Source organism: Urocitellus parryii, chromosome X (assembly GCF_045843805.1).
Source record: "Urocitellus parryii isolate mUroPar1 chromosome X, mUroPar1.hap1, whole genome shotgun sequence".
In the NCBI taxonomy this organism is placed as follows: Eukaryota; Metazoa; Chordata; class Mammalia; order Rodentia; family Sciuridae; genus Urocitellus; species Urocitellus parryii.
The window spans coordinates 40,800,974-40,821,442 of NC_135547.1; the positions used below are offsets into that span (position 1 = coordinate 40,800,974).

Here is a 20,469-nt window from a genome sequence, read left to right on the forward strand (position 1 = left end):
AAATAGGGAGAAGTAAGACAATTTGTGAGCTGGAAGGGATGTCCTTTGCTCTCGCTAATGCTGGAATTATAGGCCAGAGTAGTATGAAAAAGGTGCAATGGGGTCCACATAAAGAATAAATTGTCTATTCCCAAAACATTGTCAGACTGAATTGGAAATGCCTTTCAGACTTGCAAAGACCTCCTCACCCAGAGAAAGTTAACAGTTTGGAAACACTGGGTATTCTAGATTGTTTTTTTCTGTTACTGCTAGGAGGACTTTCTGTGAAGAGCAAAGAAAATGTCTATGCAGACTTCATATTTGCTCATTCACAGAAAGGTTGATTTCATTTCAATTACAAGGTCCATTCCTGTGTCAAAATTGGTCAGGTTTCTTCTTAGGAGAGTACCTTCTACCATTTGTAGACCCTTTTCCTATAGGTCCATATTAGGAAGTAGCTACTCAGCTTGCAAACATTTTACAAATCCTCTCAAAAGGAGCATAATTATTAGCTTTTAGAATGGTCTTTTTTTTTAGATGGCAGCTAGAAATGGATTAGAATTAGTTCTAAGAAAATCTACTCTAATTCTTCCCCCAATGTCAAGGTGCTTTCATTTAATAAGAAAAAAAAATCAAAGGAATGATTTTCTTCCCTTCAAGATACAAATTGTCCTTAATAATCAAGTAGTTCTACAAAGCAGTAGACTATAATTTAATTGATGTTACCCAAAATAAAAGCTTATGTTATTTTTTCTTTACTCTCAAAAGTAAAACAAGTAATGCCATCTGGTGCCAGAACACTTGGCAGTAGGGTCAAAAGTATACTGCCATAACATGTCAACACTGTGGAACCATATGTGATGAGGTATTTCAGCAATGAACTATTTGGATGAAGTGTGAGACCTTCCAACCTCCCTAAATCAAATTATTTGCCATAGTGAGCTGTGAATTCTGAGGTTTCTGTGAAGTCACTGATAACCTCAGACAAGCTATCTAAAAGGAAGAAAGCACAGTATAACAAATGGTATACCTACCAATTGGTGAAAATTTCCTTCTGTATGTAAACCATAGACGAGCACTTATATCAGACAACAGCTTAGATTTTTCTGTAATTAAATGTGAAATTAAAATTAAATCACCATATCCCATCTAAAAATGTCTGCATTTGACTTCTAAGCCAGAAGCAAAACTTGTTTTCAAATAACTATTCAATTCCATTGTTATGGGGCTAGGGAAATTAATAGGAAACCCAAACTCATTTTAGTCAAATAATTTCAATATTTCTCCTCACCACAGCTACTCTACTAATTGATTCAATGACACTGCATAGTTCCTGTCTCTTCCTCATTCAGCTACATAGTCTTCCCAGGTATTAATACTGAGGTCATGGCCAAAAGACAATGAATAGGAAATGCTAGGATCTGAGATAGTCCACTAATAAGGCAATCATCCCCAGCCTGAATGATGGTGGTTGGATGGATCTCTCATCAGTGCCCACAATCTATTACCTAAAACTAAGGGATTGTATGTTTGTATATGAATGTGTTTGTGTGTGTGTGTGCGTGTACATGTATAAGTGCATTCATTTAACAGAAAAGAAATTGTCCCTGCTAAGCAAATTAAGTGTGTGAGAAATTTATCTGTAGTGCCTACCGAAACTGGTATTCATAATCTAAATGAATATATAACATCACCAATGTTTTTGTGTATCTTTTCAAAGCATGCTTTCTTGCATTTTATGATGTGAATTTACTTCCATGGCCATAGATATGGCTTCCTCATTTCCACCTATACTTAGATGTGGTTCTGTGTTTCTTAGTCATCTCTCTCCCTCTTTTCAACAGCACATTCATATTTGCATTCTGTATATAATTTATACAGTTGTTGCACTTTAGAAGAAAATCCGGCACAGTGGCATATGCCTGTAATCCCATCTACTTGGGAGGTTGAAGCAAGAGGATTGCAAGTTTGAGGCCAGCCTCAGCAAGTTAGGAGACCCTGTGTCAAAATAAATAAAAAGGGCTGGGTATGTAACTCAGTGATAGAGAACACCTTTGCCCTGAAACTGAAAAGTCAGCAGCTTGAATCTAATAGAAGCAAATCCTTTCCCTTGAGAAACAAAGACACAAGCTCTCACAATCCTTTAGTTGAAAGGTTTTCTCTTTACATTTGCTGTATTGGTGGTTCAATCCTTGGTACAGAAAAAAAAAAGGAAATTCAATTTTTGCAAATATTTTCTATTTTCTCTCCTTCCTTTCCTTTAAGCAAATCAGAAAGTTGAGCTTTCTGGATTTTCCTTCCCCTTCATGCCCCCAGTACCTACCACATTTTGTGATGCAGATGTATAATCGTTAAAAAAAAGTAAGATTTCTGGAGTCATACTCTAGCTGGGTTTAAACCCTGATTCTGCTGCTTATCAGCTATGTGGCCTTGTTACTTAACCTTTATGAGTTTCCATTTCCTCATCTATAAAATGGGGAGAATTATAATATTTTGTTGAATTGTGAGTATTCAACAAGATAATATAGGTAAAGTGCTTAGATGGTGCCTGGTATGCAGTAAGCCAGTGCCAAATGTTAGCTGTTATTATACCTGCCTCTCAAACACTGACCCCACTTGCTCTTGCCTCAGCAGTCCCTATGCCTTCTAGCTTGGCTTTATGGTGGAAGGTTGTGCAGACATTTTAACGATACTTTCACTTTGAAAGACATTTCCCAACGTTTTATTTGAATATGGGCCTATTTGGCAACCTGGGTATACCTGCTATGATGGATAGCAGAAGTAGAAAATGTCCTCTCCAATCCCTTCATTTTAAATACTAGGGAAGGAAGTTAAGATCTAGAAAGACAAAGTGAATTACCTGAATTAGGAGAATAATCTGAACATGCAAAGTATCCTAATTACTAGCTCCAGGAAGCCAGACTCAAGAGAAGGGGCAAGGCCTTCCTCCTCTCCTGTCTTTTGATCAGCTTCTTCCTGTTCCTTACCTCATTCTAAGGTCCTCCGAAGAAGTTCTCTCCTTAGAATGATAAAAATCTCAGATCTACCTCTTTTGAACTCAGGATTTATCTGGGTGCTGGGTTGTTAGCAGTTTCAGGGCAAAAAGTTCTTTCCCAATCTATAAGAATGTGATGGTAAGGAAGAGAAATTCAAGTTCCCTTTCCATCTAACTACAGAGGCTAAACGTTCTATGCAAAACCAGAATAAACTGAGACAGTGTTCTAGTCAGAAAAGATCTAAAACATAAGAATTCTCATATTTTGGGCTGGGGATGTGGCTCAAGCGGTAGCATGCTCGCCTTACATGCGTGCGGCCCAGGTTCGATCCTCAGCACCACATAGAAAGATGTTGTGTCCACCGAAAAAACTAAAAAATAAATATTAAAAAATTCTCTCTCTCTCTCTCTCTCTCTCTCTCTCTCTCTTAAAAAAAAGAATTCTCATATTTCTGAGAGTCATGATTTGTTTAGAAGTCCCTGATGTTTTCATCTAAAAAGATAAGGATGTGAGATGAATGAGAAATATATAGCCTAGTCACCAAAGACTAGATACTGGTTAGTGATACCACTAGATCTGTGTTTTTGAAACCCAAGACTTCTATAATTTGGGGTTCTCCTTTAAGGAAAAGAACAAAAATACAATTTTTTTACAAATTGCATAAAACCTATACCCCTATGAACACAGTGCTAGGGCCTAAGGGCCTTGGAAGGGGCCTGTGAGGTAAGCAAGGGGCCTGAGGCTTAAATTCCATTCTCTACATGATAAATCCTCCTCAGAACAACATCAACATTTATCAAGGTAATGCTCTGTCAACTCAAGAAGTAAAAAAGGATAGGTCCTTAACCTCAGGTGCCCACCTTAGTTGGCTTCTCACAGACAAATGCTACCAAAACTTACCTGTTTTAAGGAGATGCTGCTTCCCCAAGATCCATACCAGCTCATCTGTATCTGGAAATTCTTCTAGGTAGTCAGTGAAAATAGTAATCTGGTTTTCACACTTGGACAAAACTGAAAGAAAATGAAAGAAAGAAACACAAGCAAAATTTAATAAAAGGTCCTTACTTCAGTGGTTTGCTGATTATTACCTTTGCTCTGAAACTGAAGAGTCATCAGTTGAATCTAATAGAAGCAAATCTTTTCCCTTGAGAAACAAAGACACAAGCCCTCACAATCCTTTAGTTGAAAAGTTTTCTCTTTACATCTCTCTCTCCTTTTTTTGACCATTTCTTTCTCACAATCCCATTTAAAACAAAATTCTAAAATCTTTGGCCACAGTTGCTTTAAAACTTTTTTGTCCACCATGTGGACTTCTTTGTAAATAGCCACTTAGCAAACTTCTCCTAGCAGGAGTGTATCAAGGTGAAGCAATAATACCTGTGTAGCTCATTACTACTCACATCACAGGGGGTATCACAATATTTGTATGGTAAGGTTTCTAGTGGCCAGTGGCTTAAAGGAAGCTATGATAAGCCCTGGAAGATTGTATAACTATAAAAATGGGAATATTTTAGCTGAAAGACCAGATGTTTTCACAGTATTTTTATTTCCCATTTTATTCACATATGGCTTCTGCAAAGAAGACTCTTGAGGCTAAAAATAAATATAACTTGTTCTTGGGATTCACAATGTCTAGTGTGATATTGTGATATAATGTGAAATATATACTTAGTCTCTGTCCCTGTTTTCTGGCACAGAGCTCCTAAAAACATTTGTAATTTCTTGAATTCTGAGGATGCCAGGTGCATCTTCTGATACTTGGTCTCTGACCCCAGTTCCAGACACAAAACTTCTAATCCCTCAAAATTCCATGGGTGATAGGAGCATTCTTTTTTTTAAATTCTAATAGGGTGACTTTGGTGGGCTCTTCGAGGGGGGCTTGGGACCAGAAAGACCCAAGCAATAATTAGAAGCTTAAGAGCTTCAACACATCACCACCCTCAAGGAAGGAGAGAGAGGCTGGAGATTGAGTAAAAAATTAAATTAAATTAAATTAAATTAAACACACCACACCTACATGATGAAGCCTCCATAAAAATCCCTGCACTCTAGGGTTGGGAGAGCTTTTGGGTTGCTGAACATGTGCAGGTGCCTGGAAGGTTAGTGTTCCTGGAGAGAGCAGAGAAGCTCCATACCTCTTCTCCCTTTTCTTGCCCTCTGCATCTCTTTTATCTGGCTATTCATCTGCATCCTTTCCAATATTCTTTATAATGAATAAATGAATATAAGTAAAGTGATTCCCTGATTTATGTGAGCTATCTTCACACATTATCAAACCCAAGGGAGGGGTAGTAGGAACCCCAAGACCCAGACAGTCAAGAGCACAGGTCACAACCTAGGATGGGACTTGTAACTGGCATCAGAATTGGGAGCAGTTTTTGTGGCACTGTGCCTTTAATCTATGGAACACTGACTCCAGGTAGATACCATCAGAACTAAATTAAATTATGGGATGTCTTCTTGGTATCTGCTAGAGAATTTCTTGGTATGTGAGGACACCTCCCCACACACCAATCAGAAGTGTTGAGTGGTGAATGTGGGCGTATCAAAAAACAGTCTGTTTTTTCCTATTTTATACCACAATGGTTATCTCTCAAGATAAAGTAACCAAATAAAATAAAACTAAACTTTATTAGTTTATAGGCCACACTTTCAGAACTTATGACATGTAACATGAGAGAAGTTAAAATTCAAATTTACCCATGAAGAACAGGTCTGCAAAACAAAACAAAACTCAAGACAGACACATGAAGGGATGCTATCTCCAAATTCTTTGTAATTTTCCAAGAAAATAATATTCTATATACTAAATAAATTTCTAAGCCAGTCCACTAAAATCTATTTTAATTTGTAACCAGAAAAAATAAATTTATGGGATATGCATATTTTATAGTGCTATTAGTATAAGAAAATATACTTCAAGTTCAAAGCTAAGACACTCAACACACACCTTCCCTTGGTTCTTGGAGGCTCCCTGACTTTTTTTTTTCTTTCAGTACCAGGGATTAAACTCAGGGGCACTCAACCACTGAACCACATTCCCAGCCCTATTTTGTATTTTATTTAGAGATGGGGTCTCACTGAGTTGCTTAGTGCCTTGCCATTGCTGAGGCTGGCTTTGAACTCGTGATCCTTCTGCTTCAGCCTCTCAAGCCACTGAGATTACAGGTGTAAACCATCACTCCCAGCAGCTTCCTGAGTTTTATTGAGGCAGGGAGCTCAGAGAGAGAGTACAGGTCCCTTTGTGCAGATGTAAGTAGCTTCAGGGACACTCCCAAGTAGTCCCTAAGAGTCCTACGGATGTAGTTTCCTGTGCAAATGGCATAGTAAGATCTGTTTAATTCATTTGAAAGGACAAATTGTTTTGATTTTGTTTTCAAAGGCAGAAGCATGCTGTCTTCACAGAAATAAATGTTCCTAAATATAAAGAAAGCCTATTCTGATCAGGAAAACAGGTTTATCTGCTCAAAATACCCCATTGGAAATTGAAGTTATAATCTGTAAAGCACTTTTAGAAACAGCTAGCCTGGGGTACTTCCTTTCTTGAAACATTACCAAATTCCAATCTTTTAGAGATTTAAATAGCTTTTGTCCTCAGTTTGTTTTAATTATTAAAGATTATAGTCTCTGCAGGGTTTCAAACCTAAAGAAGTTAGAAATCAAACCACCATTTTGTTCCCCAGTGAAAACTCATCACCACCAAATCTGCCAGGGAACCTGTGCCCTCTTAGCCTCTCTGCTGCTGGCCTCAGCCTCTGGCCCACACTCAGGAAATACCAGGCTAAAAATGATCATTCAGGTCAGGCCATCCCCAGGAGGTGGTGGACTGAGGCAGGGTAAATCACACTGTGTAACTCTGGACTCCACCCTCTATCCCTCACAGGCAGGAGAAATCAGGTGAAAATGAACACCCACTACAGCCTAGAAAGAAAACAAAAATCAGAAAATTAGTTGCTTGAGAGAACTGTGGGAAAAGGGCACACTCTCTTGCACCCTGGAAGGAGTGAGGAAGGGTGGCATTGGATCAATGTACAGCATGTATGCATATAAGCCTTAGGTCTTTTTTTAGTACTGGCCAAAAAAAAAAAGTTCTCTATGGCCAACCCTGTCCCAGTGACTCATTGCCCAGCTATCTGGTCAAATTAGTACAGCCCTTTAAAGTCTGTGACAACTGCCCTGCTTCATTTGGGATGGCTCTGAGCAAAATGGTAGCCAAAGAATTTGACTCTGGCTCTTCACACCCTCCCAGGCCCAGCTAGGCTAGCAAGAAGGTCATTACAGTCTCTATTCTTCTGACTCCTACAAGATAGATGGACAGAATGCAGGGTGTCCAACCATTGCCAGCCCTGAGTCAAAGCTACATGAATGGAACAAATGAAAACTATAACAGAAAATGACATTAACAGAACAGAAGAAGCAAAGAGCAGTGATGGGGAAGTTATATATAAGCGGATTTGGGGAAGAAAGAATAGGTCCTCTACAAGGACTTAGATAACAAAGAAATCTGGGAAGTGTTTGAGGTGTAGAAGTAAAATCTAATTTCCAACAAAAGTACTTGTGACTAACAGCAATACTTTTCATAAAAAATTATTTCACAAACTACATTTGTCTTGCCTTTAAAAGTTAACAAACCAGATACTGACCTGATATCAGTTCCCTGCCTGTCAGCCTGTTTAAAGAGGTGGAGACACTACAGTCAGAGAATATGCAGCTTGGTGGACCAATAAATAACTGCTCTAAGGCCTGAGGGACAATAGGCTGTAACCTGTTACATTTTACTTTAATTTTATATTGAAGGTTCTGTTGGGCTAGCTTAGCAGCCAGTTAATAATAGCACAAAGCTTTCCTTAAACTCCTAAAACCAAAAAGTCTACCAGTGTCAGGACTGGGTTTGTAGCTCAGTGGTAGAACACTTGCCTAGCATGTGGGAGGCACTGGATTGGATTATATCCTCAGCATCACATAAATAAATAAATAGAATTGTGGCCATCTACAACTAAAAGAAAAAGGTCTACCAGTCTTGGTCAAAAGGCTCTATGTACATGTTGAGGCATGTCTTAAACTCCCAGCCAGGCAAGCATAGAACTCAAGATCAGCTAGAGTGAGTGTTTAGGTTCTATTCAGGTCTTTTTTGAGCAAGCACACAGCTCTGGGTATGCATACAGCCTTATGAACACATGTGGTCGATATAAGGTCCTTGCTTAGCATCTGGATGGCCATCTTAAGTGACAGCCACATTTTAAGGAAAAAGTTTCACTTTCTGCCCAAGGGTGTTTCTGAGAAAGGCCCTCATACCAACCCAACCCTTAATCACCATTAGGACCCTCTCACCCCGCTCTGATTCCTGAGCCTCTCCCATAAAATTCCCAGAACTCAAGCCTGTTTTGCCTCTCTCTCCTACAGAAAGATGGCCTTTATTTGTCAGCTCTGACAAATAAACTCTTGTGTGTATCTCCGCTTGGTCTCTTTCATTTCTCACTCACCCTTCTCTTATTCCTTGCTTTCCCTTCAGTTGAGATTCCTAAGAATATGCCCCTGTTTTTTACAGCTTCATAGAATCTTATTCCCCAGTTTTTCCTTTTAATATTTTTCGGTTAGTTGGAAATACTATCTACTGCTTTAGGCAGCTTAGAATTTAATTGATTGTCTTTAATGGTGTTTGTTTTTTAAGATGCTGGTAGAAGAGTTTCTGCGCCTCAAGGCAGATCAAATAAATACTGTCTTATAAGTAGCATCTTCCAGGTTACCACCAGACAGATAGAATTCTCTAGAAATGAAACTTTAAAGGAACTCCAACCCCATCTTTTCTCTTTTGGTGGCTGCTAGGGTGCTGCATTTCCCTGTGATGATACTCTGTTGATTTTGAAAGCTACTGCAGAACAACATTAGCAAGAATTTGGAATAAGGCAAGTGAAAACACCACAAAGTTTACTCTTACAAACATTTGGTCAGTCTTCGTGGATAAATATTCTCAGAATTGCTGCAAGCCTTTAGTTCATTTCCAGAGTTCTGAAAAAGTTGATTCTGACAATTGCTGTCAGTTTTTTCATTGCTATTATGAAGACAATTTTCAGAGGTCTTTGCTCTGCTATTTTTGCTGATTTCTTACTTTTTCTAGTGATTGACTACATTTCTAAGGGTTATTTTGGAAATTGCAAGTAAATGAGAAAATTGCTTTGAAAACAGTTTTTTTCTGGTTACAGCTTAACAAAGACACTTGTACATCAAGGCTTTTAGATTCTGTGAAGCTTGTGCTAAAAAAAGAAACACCACAAATTCTCTAAAGTAGAATCAAAAAGATCAGAAAATCTAAGGGCAGGAGGGGCTTGAGATATGGGCTAACTTCCCAGTAGGTCACCCATTCTAACAGCTTTTGCCAGGATACTGCTGGTTCCAAAACAGCCTTCTCAGCAATACATACATATTTAACATACTGTCAGGTCACATCTTCAAAAACATAAGAAAACATCTGTAAGGATGAATATGTATGGTAATGGCTGAGTATTCATTCATATTCCATTGCATAAACTTTACAAAGTACCTACTTATAGGCTAAGCATGGAAAATAAACCATAAATGAGATACAGCCTCTATCCTCCAAAAGCATTTCATCTAGTAGGAAAGTGTTCCAGAAACAACTAACAATGGGTAAGTGAAAGACAAGTGATGTGGAAGGCAGGGGGAGGAAAAGAAAAATAGAATTCCAACTGGGAGTAAACAGGCTTTCCCCAACTTAAAAAAGGTAGCATCAGAGCTGAGCTTTGCTAGCAATAAAATAGAAATGGCAAGGGGGAAGGGAGGAAATTCCCGGTTGAGGGAACACCAAAAGAACTTGGCAAGCAGCTTAGGTATGGAGTGGGGCACGGGAGAGTGAGAGAGAAAGTCAAAAATAACTTGCAGTTTTCATGTGTGAGTGATGAGATGTTGGCAGAAAAAAATATGGGGTTAAGCAGAGGAAAAATAAGCTTGATTGATCCAGAACATGTTGGACTGGTGGATTTGGTTAACAAAGAGTGGAGAGGTTTGGAAACAAGTGAAAGGGAAGTTGGCCTACACAGTGATTTTGAAGAGAAGCATCGGTGGATGGCAGATTGGTTAGCAGGGCTTAAGAAGGCACAAGAAAATCCAGTAGGCCAAAACTCTGGCACAGCCTAGAATGTGCCTTCATCCCCTTCCTCCAGGGTTCACCTACTGCCCTGTTCTTTCTCAGCCTCTGCTCATCGGTGCATAGGCCCCGCCCCATTTCATTCATCTTCCTTCCTATGTCCTACCTTTCTGACAACCAAGAATTGAGAAAATAGAAGATTAAATGACAATTCTTAGCCTTTCAAGTGGATTTTTCCTACTCAAAATTGCAAATTTCCTTGAATTTACCTAGCAAGCCAAGCCCCTGCAATGCTAGATTGTCAAATAACACAGAAGACACGAATGGTTTCTCTACAGACTAGTATAAATTCTGATTCTCTAATAGAACAGTGTTTTTAGACTTATATTAGGAAATAATTTTTTGTACTGGGGATTGAACCCAAGGGTACTTTGTCACAGAGCCACTTACCCAGTATACATAGCCACATCCCCTGTACATATAGACCAAGTTTCAATGTAATTTTTTTTTTAAATTTTAAGTCAGGCTCTTGTTAAGTTGTTTAAAGTTTTGCTAAATTGCTGAGGCTTGCCTTGAACTTGTAATCCTCCTGCCTCACCCTCCCCAAGAACTTGGATTATAGGCATATGTCACCATGCCCAACAACCACACTAGGGATTATTAACCAAAGAGTATCATTCAAGTAGAGAGGAATTTAAGAGATTCTGTTTAACATGATGAATGCAGGCAGTGGTTGAGCAGAGGAAGCTATACCTGATAAATTTCAGGACAAATAAGAAATTACCAGTATACTTAGCACCCTTTGGCTTTCAGTTAGAAAAATTAATTGGACTGTAGATAACTTGGCTCCATAAAATATGATATTTCTCAGAAGTCTCGGTCAATTTATCCCACTGATGTAAGCAATGCTTAGCCCACTGACAAATGTAATGTAAAACTGAGCTATTTCTGTGCTTTCTTCAAAGCGATGCTTTTGAAAATCTTGTTGCCTTGTCAATTGTATTTTTGTTGTTGCTGCTGTTATTGTTTTCACTTAGAGACAAATTGCTGCCTGCTGTCTACTGACTGAGAAATGCACTTGGAAATATCCATGGGGAAATGGACTTCCATGAACAAACTGGTCAGAAATGTATGACACATCAACCATAGCATCTCCAAATTGGTGACTCATTTTGCTTTTGATAACTACTTTTTTTAGAGATGTACTTTTCAAAGAAAAAGTGAGAGAGATTAGATTTGAGAGGAGAATTAAATTCCTCTGATTAAAAAAAGTTGCTGCTACCATCTTTGTTGATAAGGCATACAGAGAGGGTAGTACACTAGGTGTACGGATGGGGAAAACTATTTGATTGGCTATACAATTTAAGAAGACTTGAGGAACCTCTTCCACAATTGAAGTGAGAATCATCTTGACTTTTTATCAACAAATTCAACCTGAACCTGCTACTCTCTTGTCACTGAGTGATTGATGGAAAACATAGTTGTATCCCCAAGGAGGACAGTTTCACATTAGTGCCATTACCAACTCAATGAGTGGGTTGAAAATTAGCCTCCATGGTATTGTATCTTTGATTTTGGATACTGAAACAAAACTAAAAAGCACTGATACTCAATAGTGAACTCATGGCTCATGGAGGAATCAAGAAACTGACAATATTTAGTCTCAGTGAAGAGTGTATCAACTGTTTTTCTCTAACACCCAGTATGGTAAGGAAAAGAAAGAAAAGGAAACACCTTCCACTCCTGTTGGAAATTGCTCTATGCTAGGAACTCCAAAATATAAGTTCTAGTCTCAGCCTGCCAGTTAACTTGCTATGTGATCTTGGAGAACCTATTATACTTCCTTGGGCCTCAGACTCTCCATCTATAATAATGTGCTGCATGCTCTTCAAACAGCAGATCATAATTCATTAGTAGGTTGTGTAATCTACATAGTGTATTGCAGTCAGCATTTAATAAAATGAAATTGAGACATTGCCGAAGATGGCCGCGAATAGAGTGCATCACACCCCGTGTACCGTGCCACTGCATGGGTGAATAACAAGTTAGAACGACAAAAAACTATCTTGTTAGGAACTTACAGCAAAATGGGGGTGCACCAAAACCTAGAGGAAGGATTTCCAGCACCGAGGTCCGGTAATTGAGTCTCATACAGGAGCCAACTGTGCGACCGGAGATCCGGACTGACTGATCCGCGCGGCCCGCCCTGCAGGTACAGACGGCGGGGAGCTACCGAGAAGCGACCAGCAAGCAGGGAGAAATGTTGCTGCAGATTCTGTGGAATCCTGCCGCCTGAGCACTCACGGAGCCCCAGCTGAGTTCGGGATTTCAGACGGTGGAAGGAAGCGGGACAGTTCTATCCCCCACAACGGAAACTCCACCAAAGAAACCAGCGGCCACCATCTTGGAGAGCTGAAGTAACCACCGCCACTCTCCGACGGATTGCAACAATAAAACAGGTGCGTGTTACTCAGCTCATCTCCCATACAGTGGAGAATTTGCATAAAATCTCTCCTAGGCTCTCCGGGGGAGGGATTATCAGAGCAAGCCTGCATAAAGACCTGGGGAAACCTAGAGACAACCGACCTTCAACTCCCCCTCCCATAAGCGGGGAAAACGAAACCGTATTGCCAGCGCAGGGGGAGGGGCAAGCAGAAAAAATCAAAACAATAGAGTGCCAGGGTTCTCAATAGCCACCCTCCACGCACAACAAACGGCAGGCCCAGAGTACAGTTTGAACTGCCCAGAGGCATCACTCAGGGGGAATCTGGTCTAGCAGGAGAAACCAGGACTAGCAGGAGAAACCAGGGGTCTAGAGGCCAGGCCCTCGCGACTGGGCAGCTGGAGAATGTAGGCCCACCGGCGAAACTCCACCCGCTGCCCGCACGACTGTAGTCCGCCCCCCGCCGGCGACCGACCTCGTGACTGGGCAGCTAGAGATTGCCCGCAGACCAGCGACAGCCGGCCCATTGCCCCTGCGACTGGGCAGCTAGAGATTGCCCGCAGACCAGCGACAGCCGGCCCATTGCCCCTGCGACTGGGCAGCTAGAGATTGCCCGCAGACCAGCGACAGCCGGCCCATTGCCCCTGCGACTGAGTGGCTGAAGACCGCACACCCACCGGCGACCGATCACCCGCCAGCTGCCCGCACAACTGGGCAGCTGGAGACCACCTGCCCGCAGGCCGCAAGACTGAGCAGCTAGAGATCGCCCACCCACCAGCGACAGCCAGCCTGTTGCCGCTGCGACTGGGCGGCTGGAGACCGCACACCGCTAGCGACCGATCACCCGCCGGCTGCCCGCGCGACTGGGCGGCTGGAGTCTACCCGCCCGCCTGCGACTGATCCCCCACTGGCTGCCAGCGTGACTGGGCGGCTGGAGACCGCCCAGCCGCCGGCGTCCGGGAGCTGCAACCAACCAGAGACAGTCCAGTCCCACCCCCCCATTCAGACACCCCGGCAAGGAGCCTGGGGCCCGTCACAGCAGAGAGGTGACGCCACTGGAGCTCGGCCGTAGGAATTCCTTCCCAGCGGAATCCACTTTAGCAGGCATAGTCTACCAACACAAAGGAGAGACAACAGAGATATAAAAAACCAAAACAAATTTATAAAAAAGAACAGAAACACAGCAATCAAATAGAGCTGGAAAGTAGCAAGAACATCATGATAAAACAACGAAAAAAAGGAGTACAAACAATGCAGGACAACTTAAATCTACAGGAGGACCTAGATGCATCAGAAACAGGGTTAGGGAAAGAACTCAAGGCATACCTAACTCAGATGGAAAGGAATATTAGAGAAGACATGAGATAGCAAGTCCAAGCAATAAAAGTATACTTTGAAAATGAATTAAACAAACAAATTCAAATGGCAAAGAATGAGCTTTACCAGGAGATAGAGATCTTAAAAAAAATCAAACAGTAATCCTAGAAATGCAGGAAACTATAAACCAAATTAAAAACTCAAACAAGAATATTACAAATAGACTAGATCAAGTAGAAGTCAGAACATCAGATAATGAAGACAAAGTTTATCAACTTGAAAAGAATATAGTCAACACAGAAAAGATGCTTAAATCCCATGAGCAATCTATTCAAGAGATATGGGATGTCAAAAAAAAACAAATTTGAGAGTCATCGGGATAGAAGAAGGCATAGAGAATCAAACCAAAGGAATGGACAACCTATTAAATGAAATAATTCTAGAAAACTTCCCAGAGATGAAAGATGGAATGGATTGCCAAATCCTGGAAGCCTACAGGACCCCAAACATTCAAAACCGTAATAGACCAACTCCAAGACATATAATTATGAAGATAGCCAACACACAAAACAAGGAGAGAATATTAAAAGCTACAAGAGAAAGGAGGCAGATTACATTCAGGGGTGAACCAATTAGGTTAACGACTGATTTTTCATCACAGACTTTGAAAGCGAGAAGATCCTGGAACAACGTATTTCAAACGCTGAAAAATAATAGATTCCAACCAAGAAAACTGTATCCAGCAAAATTAAGCTTCAGATTTGACAATGAAATTAAAATCTTTCACGATAAACAAAAGCTAAAAGAATTCGCAGCCAGAAAACCAGCACTGCAAAGCATTTTGAGCAAAATACTACAAGAAGAGGAATTGAAAAATAGTGCCCAAAACTAACAGCAGGAGGTATCTCAGTAAAGGGGGAGGAAAATAACCAAAAAGTAAAAACTAGCCAAACTAAAATAAATAAATAAATAAATAAACATGACTGGAAGTACAAATCATATTTCAATTGTAACCTTAAATGTTAATGGCCTAAACTCACCAATCAAGAGACATAGGCTAGTAACCTGGATCAAAAAAACAAATCCAACAATATGCTGCCTTCAGGAGACTCATATGATAGGAAAAGACATACACAGGCTAAAGGTAAAAGGTTGGGAAAAATCATGCCACTCACATGGCCCTCAGAAGCAAGCAGGAGTGGCCATACTCATATCGAATAAAATCAACTTCAAACCTAAGTTAATCAAAAGTGATAAAGAAGGACACTGTATACTGTTAAAAGGAACCATCCACCAACAAGACATAACAATTATCAATGTGTATGCACCAAACAATGGAGCTGCAACCTTCATAAAACAAACTCTCCTCAAGTTCAAGAGTCAAATAGACTACAACACAATAATTATGGATGACTTCAACACACCGCTCTCACCATTAGACAGATCCTCTAGACAAAAGCTGAATAAAGAAACTTTTGAACTCAATAGCACAATCAATAACCTAGACTTAACCGACATATATAGAATATATCAACCATCATCAAGTGGATACACGTTCTTCTCAGCAGCACATGGATCCTAATCAAAGATAGACCATATATTATGCCATAGGGCAACTCTTAGTAAATATAAAGGCATGGAGATAATACCATGTACCATATCTGATCATAATGGAATGAAACTGGAAATCAATGATAAAAGAAGGAAGGAAAAATCCTACATCACATGGAAAATGAACAATATGTTACTGAATGATCAATGGGTTACAGAAGACATAAAGGAGGAGATAAAAAAATTCTTAGAGACAAATGATAATACAGACACAACATACAGGAATCCATGGGACACAATGAAAGCAGTTTTAAGAGGGAAATTCATTTCTTGGAGTTCTTTCCTCAAAAAAAAAAACCAACAAATAAATGAACTCACACTATACCTCAAAAACCTAGAAAAGGAAGAGCAAAACAACAGCAAATATAGTAGGAGACAAGAAATAATTAAAATTAGAGCAGAAATCAATGAAATTGAAACAAAAAAAATTGAAAAAATTGAAAAAACTAAAAGTTGGTTCTTTGAAAAAATAAATAAGATCGACAGGCCCTTAGCCATGCTAACAAAGAGAAGAAGAGAGAACACAAATTACTAACATAGGGGATGAAAAAGGCAATATCACAACGGACACTACAGAAATACAGAAGATAATTAGAAAGTATTTTGAAACCCTATATTCCAATAAAATAGAAGATAGTGAAGATATCGATAAATTTCTTAAGTCATACAATCTGCCCAGATTGAGTCAGGAAGACACACACAATTTAAACAGACCAATAACAAAGGAAGAAATTGAAGAAGCCATCAAAAGACTACCAACCAAGAAAAGCCCTGGACCGGATGGGTATAGAGTGGAGTTTTACAAAACCTTCAAAGAAGAATTAATACCAATACTTTTCAAGCTATTTTAAGAAATAGAAAAAGAAGGAGCTCTTCCAAATTTATTCTATGAGGCCAACATCACCCTGATCCCGAAACCAGACAAAGACACTTCAAAGAAAGAAAACTATAGACCAATATCTCTAATGAACTTGGATGCAAAAATTCTCAATAAAATCCTGGTGAATCGAATACAAAAGCATATCAAAAAAATTGTGCACCATGATCAAGTATGATTCATCCCTGGGATGCAAGGCTGGTTCAATATACGGAAATCAATAAATACTATTCACCACATCAATAGACTTAAAGACAAGAACCATATGATCATCTCGATAGATGCAGAAAAAGCATTTGACAAACTACAGCATCCCTTTATGTTCAAAACACTAGAAAAACTAGGGATAACAGGAACTTACCTCAACATTGTAAAGGCTATATATGCTAAACCTCAGGCTAGCATCATCCTAAATGGAGAAAAACTGAAGGCATTCCCTCTAAAATCTGGAACAAGACAGGGATGCCCTCTATCACCACTTCTATTCAATTTAGTTCTTGAAACACTAGCCAGAGCAATTAGACAGACAAAAGAAATTAAAGGCATAAAAATAGAAAAAGAAGAACTTAAATTATTGCTATTTGCGGATGAAATGATAATATATTTAACAGACCCAAAAGGGTCTACAAAGAAACTGCTAGAGTTAATAAATGAATTCAGCAAAGTGGCAGGATATAAAATCAACACGCATAAATCAAAGGCATTCCTGTATATCAACAACAAAACTTCTGAAATGGAAATGAGGAAACCACTCCATTCACAATATCCTCAAAGAAAAAAAAAATACTTGCGAATCAACCTAACAAAAGAGGTGAAAGATTTATACAATGAAAACTACGGAACCCTAAAGAGAGAGATAGAAGAAGATCTTAGAAGATGGAAAAATGTACCCTGTTCATGGATAGGCAGAATTAACATCATCAAAATGGCGATATTACCCAAAGTTCTCTACAGGTTTAATGCGATGCCAATCAAAATCCCAAAGGCATTTCTTGTAGAAATAGATAAAGCAATCATGAAATTCTTATGGAAAAACAAAAGACCCAGAATAGCAAAAGCAATTCTAAGCAGGAAGTGTGAATCTGGAGGTATAGGGATACCAGAGTTCAAACTGTACTACAGAGCAATAGTAACAAAACAGCATGGTATTGGTACCAAAACAGGCGGGTGGACCAATGGTACAGAATAGAGGACACAGAAACCAATCCACAAAATTACAACTTTCTTATATTTGATAAAGGGGCTAAAAACATGCAGTGGAGGAAGGATAGCATCTTCAACAAATGGTGCTGGGAAAATTGGAAATCCATATGCAACAAAATGAAACTGAATCCCTTTCTCTCGCCATGCACAAAAGTTAACTCAAAATGGATCAAGGAGCTAGATATCAAATCAGAGACACTGCGTCTGATAGAAGAAAAAGTTGGCTACAATCTACATACTGTGGGGTCGGGCTCGAAATTCCTTAATAGGACGCCCATAGCCCAAGAGTTAATAACAAGAATAAATAAATGGGACTTACTTAAACTAAAAAGTTTTTTCTCAGCAAGAGAAACAATAATAGAGGTAAATAGAGAGCCTATATCCTGGGAACAAATTTTTACCCCTCACACTTCAGATAGAGCCCTAATATCCAGAGTATACAAAGAACTCAAAAACTTAGACAATAAGACAACAAATAACCCAATCAACAAATGGGCCAAGGACCTGAACAGACACTTCTCAGAGGAGGACATACAATCAATCAACAAGTACATGAAAAAATGCTCACCATCGCCAGCAGTCAGAGAAATGCAAATCAAAACCACCCTAAGATACCATCTCACTCCAGTAAGATTGGCAGCCATTATGAAGTCAAACAACAACAAGTGCTGGAGAGGATGTGGGGAAAGGGTACTCTTGTACACTGCTGGTGGGACTGCAAATTGGTAAGGCCAATTTGGAAAGCAGTATGGAGATACCTGGGAAAGTTGGGAATGGAACCACCATTTGACCCAGCTATCGCCCTCCTCGGACTATTCCCTGAGGATCTTAAAAGAGCGTACTATAGGGACACTGCCACATCCATGATCATAGCGGCACAATTCACAATAGCTAGACTGTGGAACCAACCTAGATGCCCATCAATAGATGAATGGATAAAAAAAGGTGGCATCTATACACAATGGAGTACTACGCAGCACTAAAAAATGACAAAATCATAGAATTTGCAGGGAAATGGCTGGCATTAGAGCAGATTATGCTAAGCGAAGCTAGCCAATCCTTAAAAAACAAATGTCAAATGTCTTCTTTGATATAAAGAGAGCAACTAAGAACAGAACAGGGAGGAAGAGCATGAGGACAAGATTAACATTAAACAAAGACGAGTGGGGGGAGAGAAAGGGAGAGAGAAGGGAAAGCATAGGGAAATGGAGGAGACCCTCAATGTTGCACAAAATTACATAGAAGAGATTGTGAGGGGAAAGGGGGGAAAACAAAGGAGAGAATTGAATAACAGCAGATGAGGTAGAGAGGGATGATGGGAGGGGAGGAGAGTGGGGATAGTAGGGGATAGGAAAGGTAGCAGAATACAACAGTCACTAATATGCCATTATGTAAAAATGTGAGTGTGTAACCCATGTGATTCTGCAAAATAAAAAATAAAAAATAAATAAAATGAAATTGAATAGAACAAGAACAAAACATTAGAGCATATTATATATAATAATGATAAGTATTGCTTCATGAAGCTTGTTTGTCTATATATAGACCAGGTTGTGATGTAAAAGTATTTTTCATTGTGTTTTTGTGATCAAAAAAGTTAAAAAGCCGCTAGTCCAGACCTGTACTGTTTAATATAGTAGCTGCTAGCTACATGCAGTTTTTTTAAGAGAGAGAGAGAGAGATGGGGAGAGAGAGAGAGAGAATTTTTAATATTTATTTTTTAGTTTTCGGTGGACACAACATCTTCATTTGTATGTGGTGCTGAGGATCGAACCCGGGCCACACTCATGCCAGGCGAGCACACTACCGCTTGAGCCACATCCCCAGCCCTACATGCAGTTTTAAAATTACAATTAAAGCAAATTCAAGGGCTGGGGGAGTAGCTCCATGTAAAAGCATGTGTTGTACAAGGCCCTGGGTTCAATCTCCAGTACAATATATATATATATTTAGTCCTTCATAGCACTAGCCACCATTCAAGCACACAAAAGCCCCATGTTGTTAGTGGCTATCATATTGTACAGCATAGTTAGAGTACATTTCCACTGTCACAGAAAGTTCCATTTAGATAGTTCTATTCTAAGGACTTTTCTATGGTTCTATAGGAAGTGGTGACAGTGAGCTCTTAGGCAGAGTCCTTCAAATCCTGAAAAGGAAAGATGAGCCTGGTGTGGTGGCACATGCTTGTAATCCCAGCAGCTCAGGAGGCTGAGACAAGAGGATTGCAGGTCTGAAGCCAGCCTAAGAAACTTAGTGAGGCTATAAGCAACCTAGTGAAACTGTGTCATAAAATTTTTAAAAATTGAATAGGGCTGGCGATGTGGTTATGCACCCTTAGGATCAATCCCTAGTACAAAGAGGGGAGGAGAGGGAGGGAGGGAGGAGAGGGAGGGAGGGGGAGAGGGAGGGAGGGGGGAGAGGGAGAGAGAGAGAGAGAGAGAGAGAGAGAGAGAGAGAGAGAGAGAGAGAATGGGTTAACTTATCTCTCTCAAGAGAGTTTCTATGTGAATTTCTAAATAAATGAACCAACAATTACTTATGTTGAATTTGGTTCTATGAAACATCCTCATAAACATTTTCTAAATATAAAGTAAGCCAGCAAAGCATCATAAAATCATAGTATAGTTAAACATATGAGCCTTATGTAAAAGAAAGAATAATAAAAGGCAATGTACAGGCAAATATTGACAATAACTAAGTGCTGTCAAATTTCAGAAAAGGGGAAATGAACAAGCATTTGGAGTCATCAGGTAATATTTCAAGAAGTTAGGATTTGGTCTTTATTGCTTGGTTTTGATGAGCAGACACAGAATGGAGAATATTCCAGATGAGGGAAACCAATATTATAAGTATATGTGTATGAAGATGGGGGTAGTTCTGGGGAATATTGAGAAATGAGATTAGAGAAGCAGCATGGCAATGGGTTATGGAGTGTATA

The 20,469-nt window shown here is 39.7% G+C and overlaps 1 protein-coding gene across 1 annotated transcript in view; it reads right to left on the bottom strand.

The window, feature by feature from the left end:
- The window catches only part of Atg4a (autophagy related 4A cysteine peptidase), a 56,532-nt gene that overhangs the window by 16,694 nt on the left and 19,369 nt on the right, over nt 1–20,469 (bottom strand). The window contains exons 2-3 of the mRNA XM_026402653.2: nt 3,876–3,986; nt 1,014–1,085 (exon numbers count right to left, since the gene is read on the bottom strand). Coding sequence (XP_026258438.1) covers nt 1,014–1,085; nt 3,876–3,986 — 183 coding nt within the window. The remainder of the gene's footprint in view (nt 1–1,013; nt 1,086–3,875; nt 3,987–20,469) is intronic.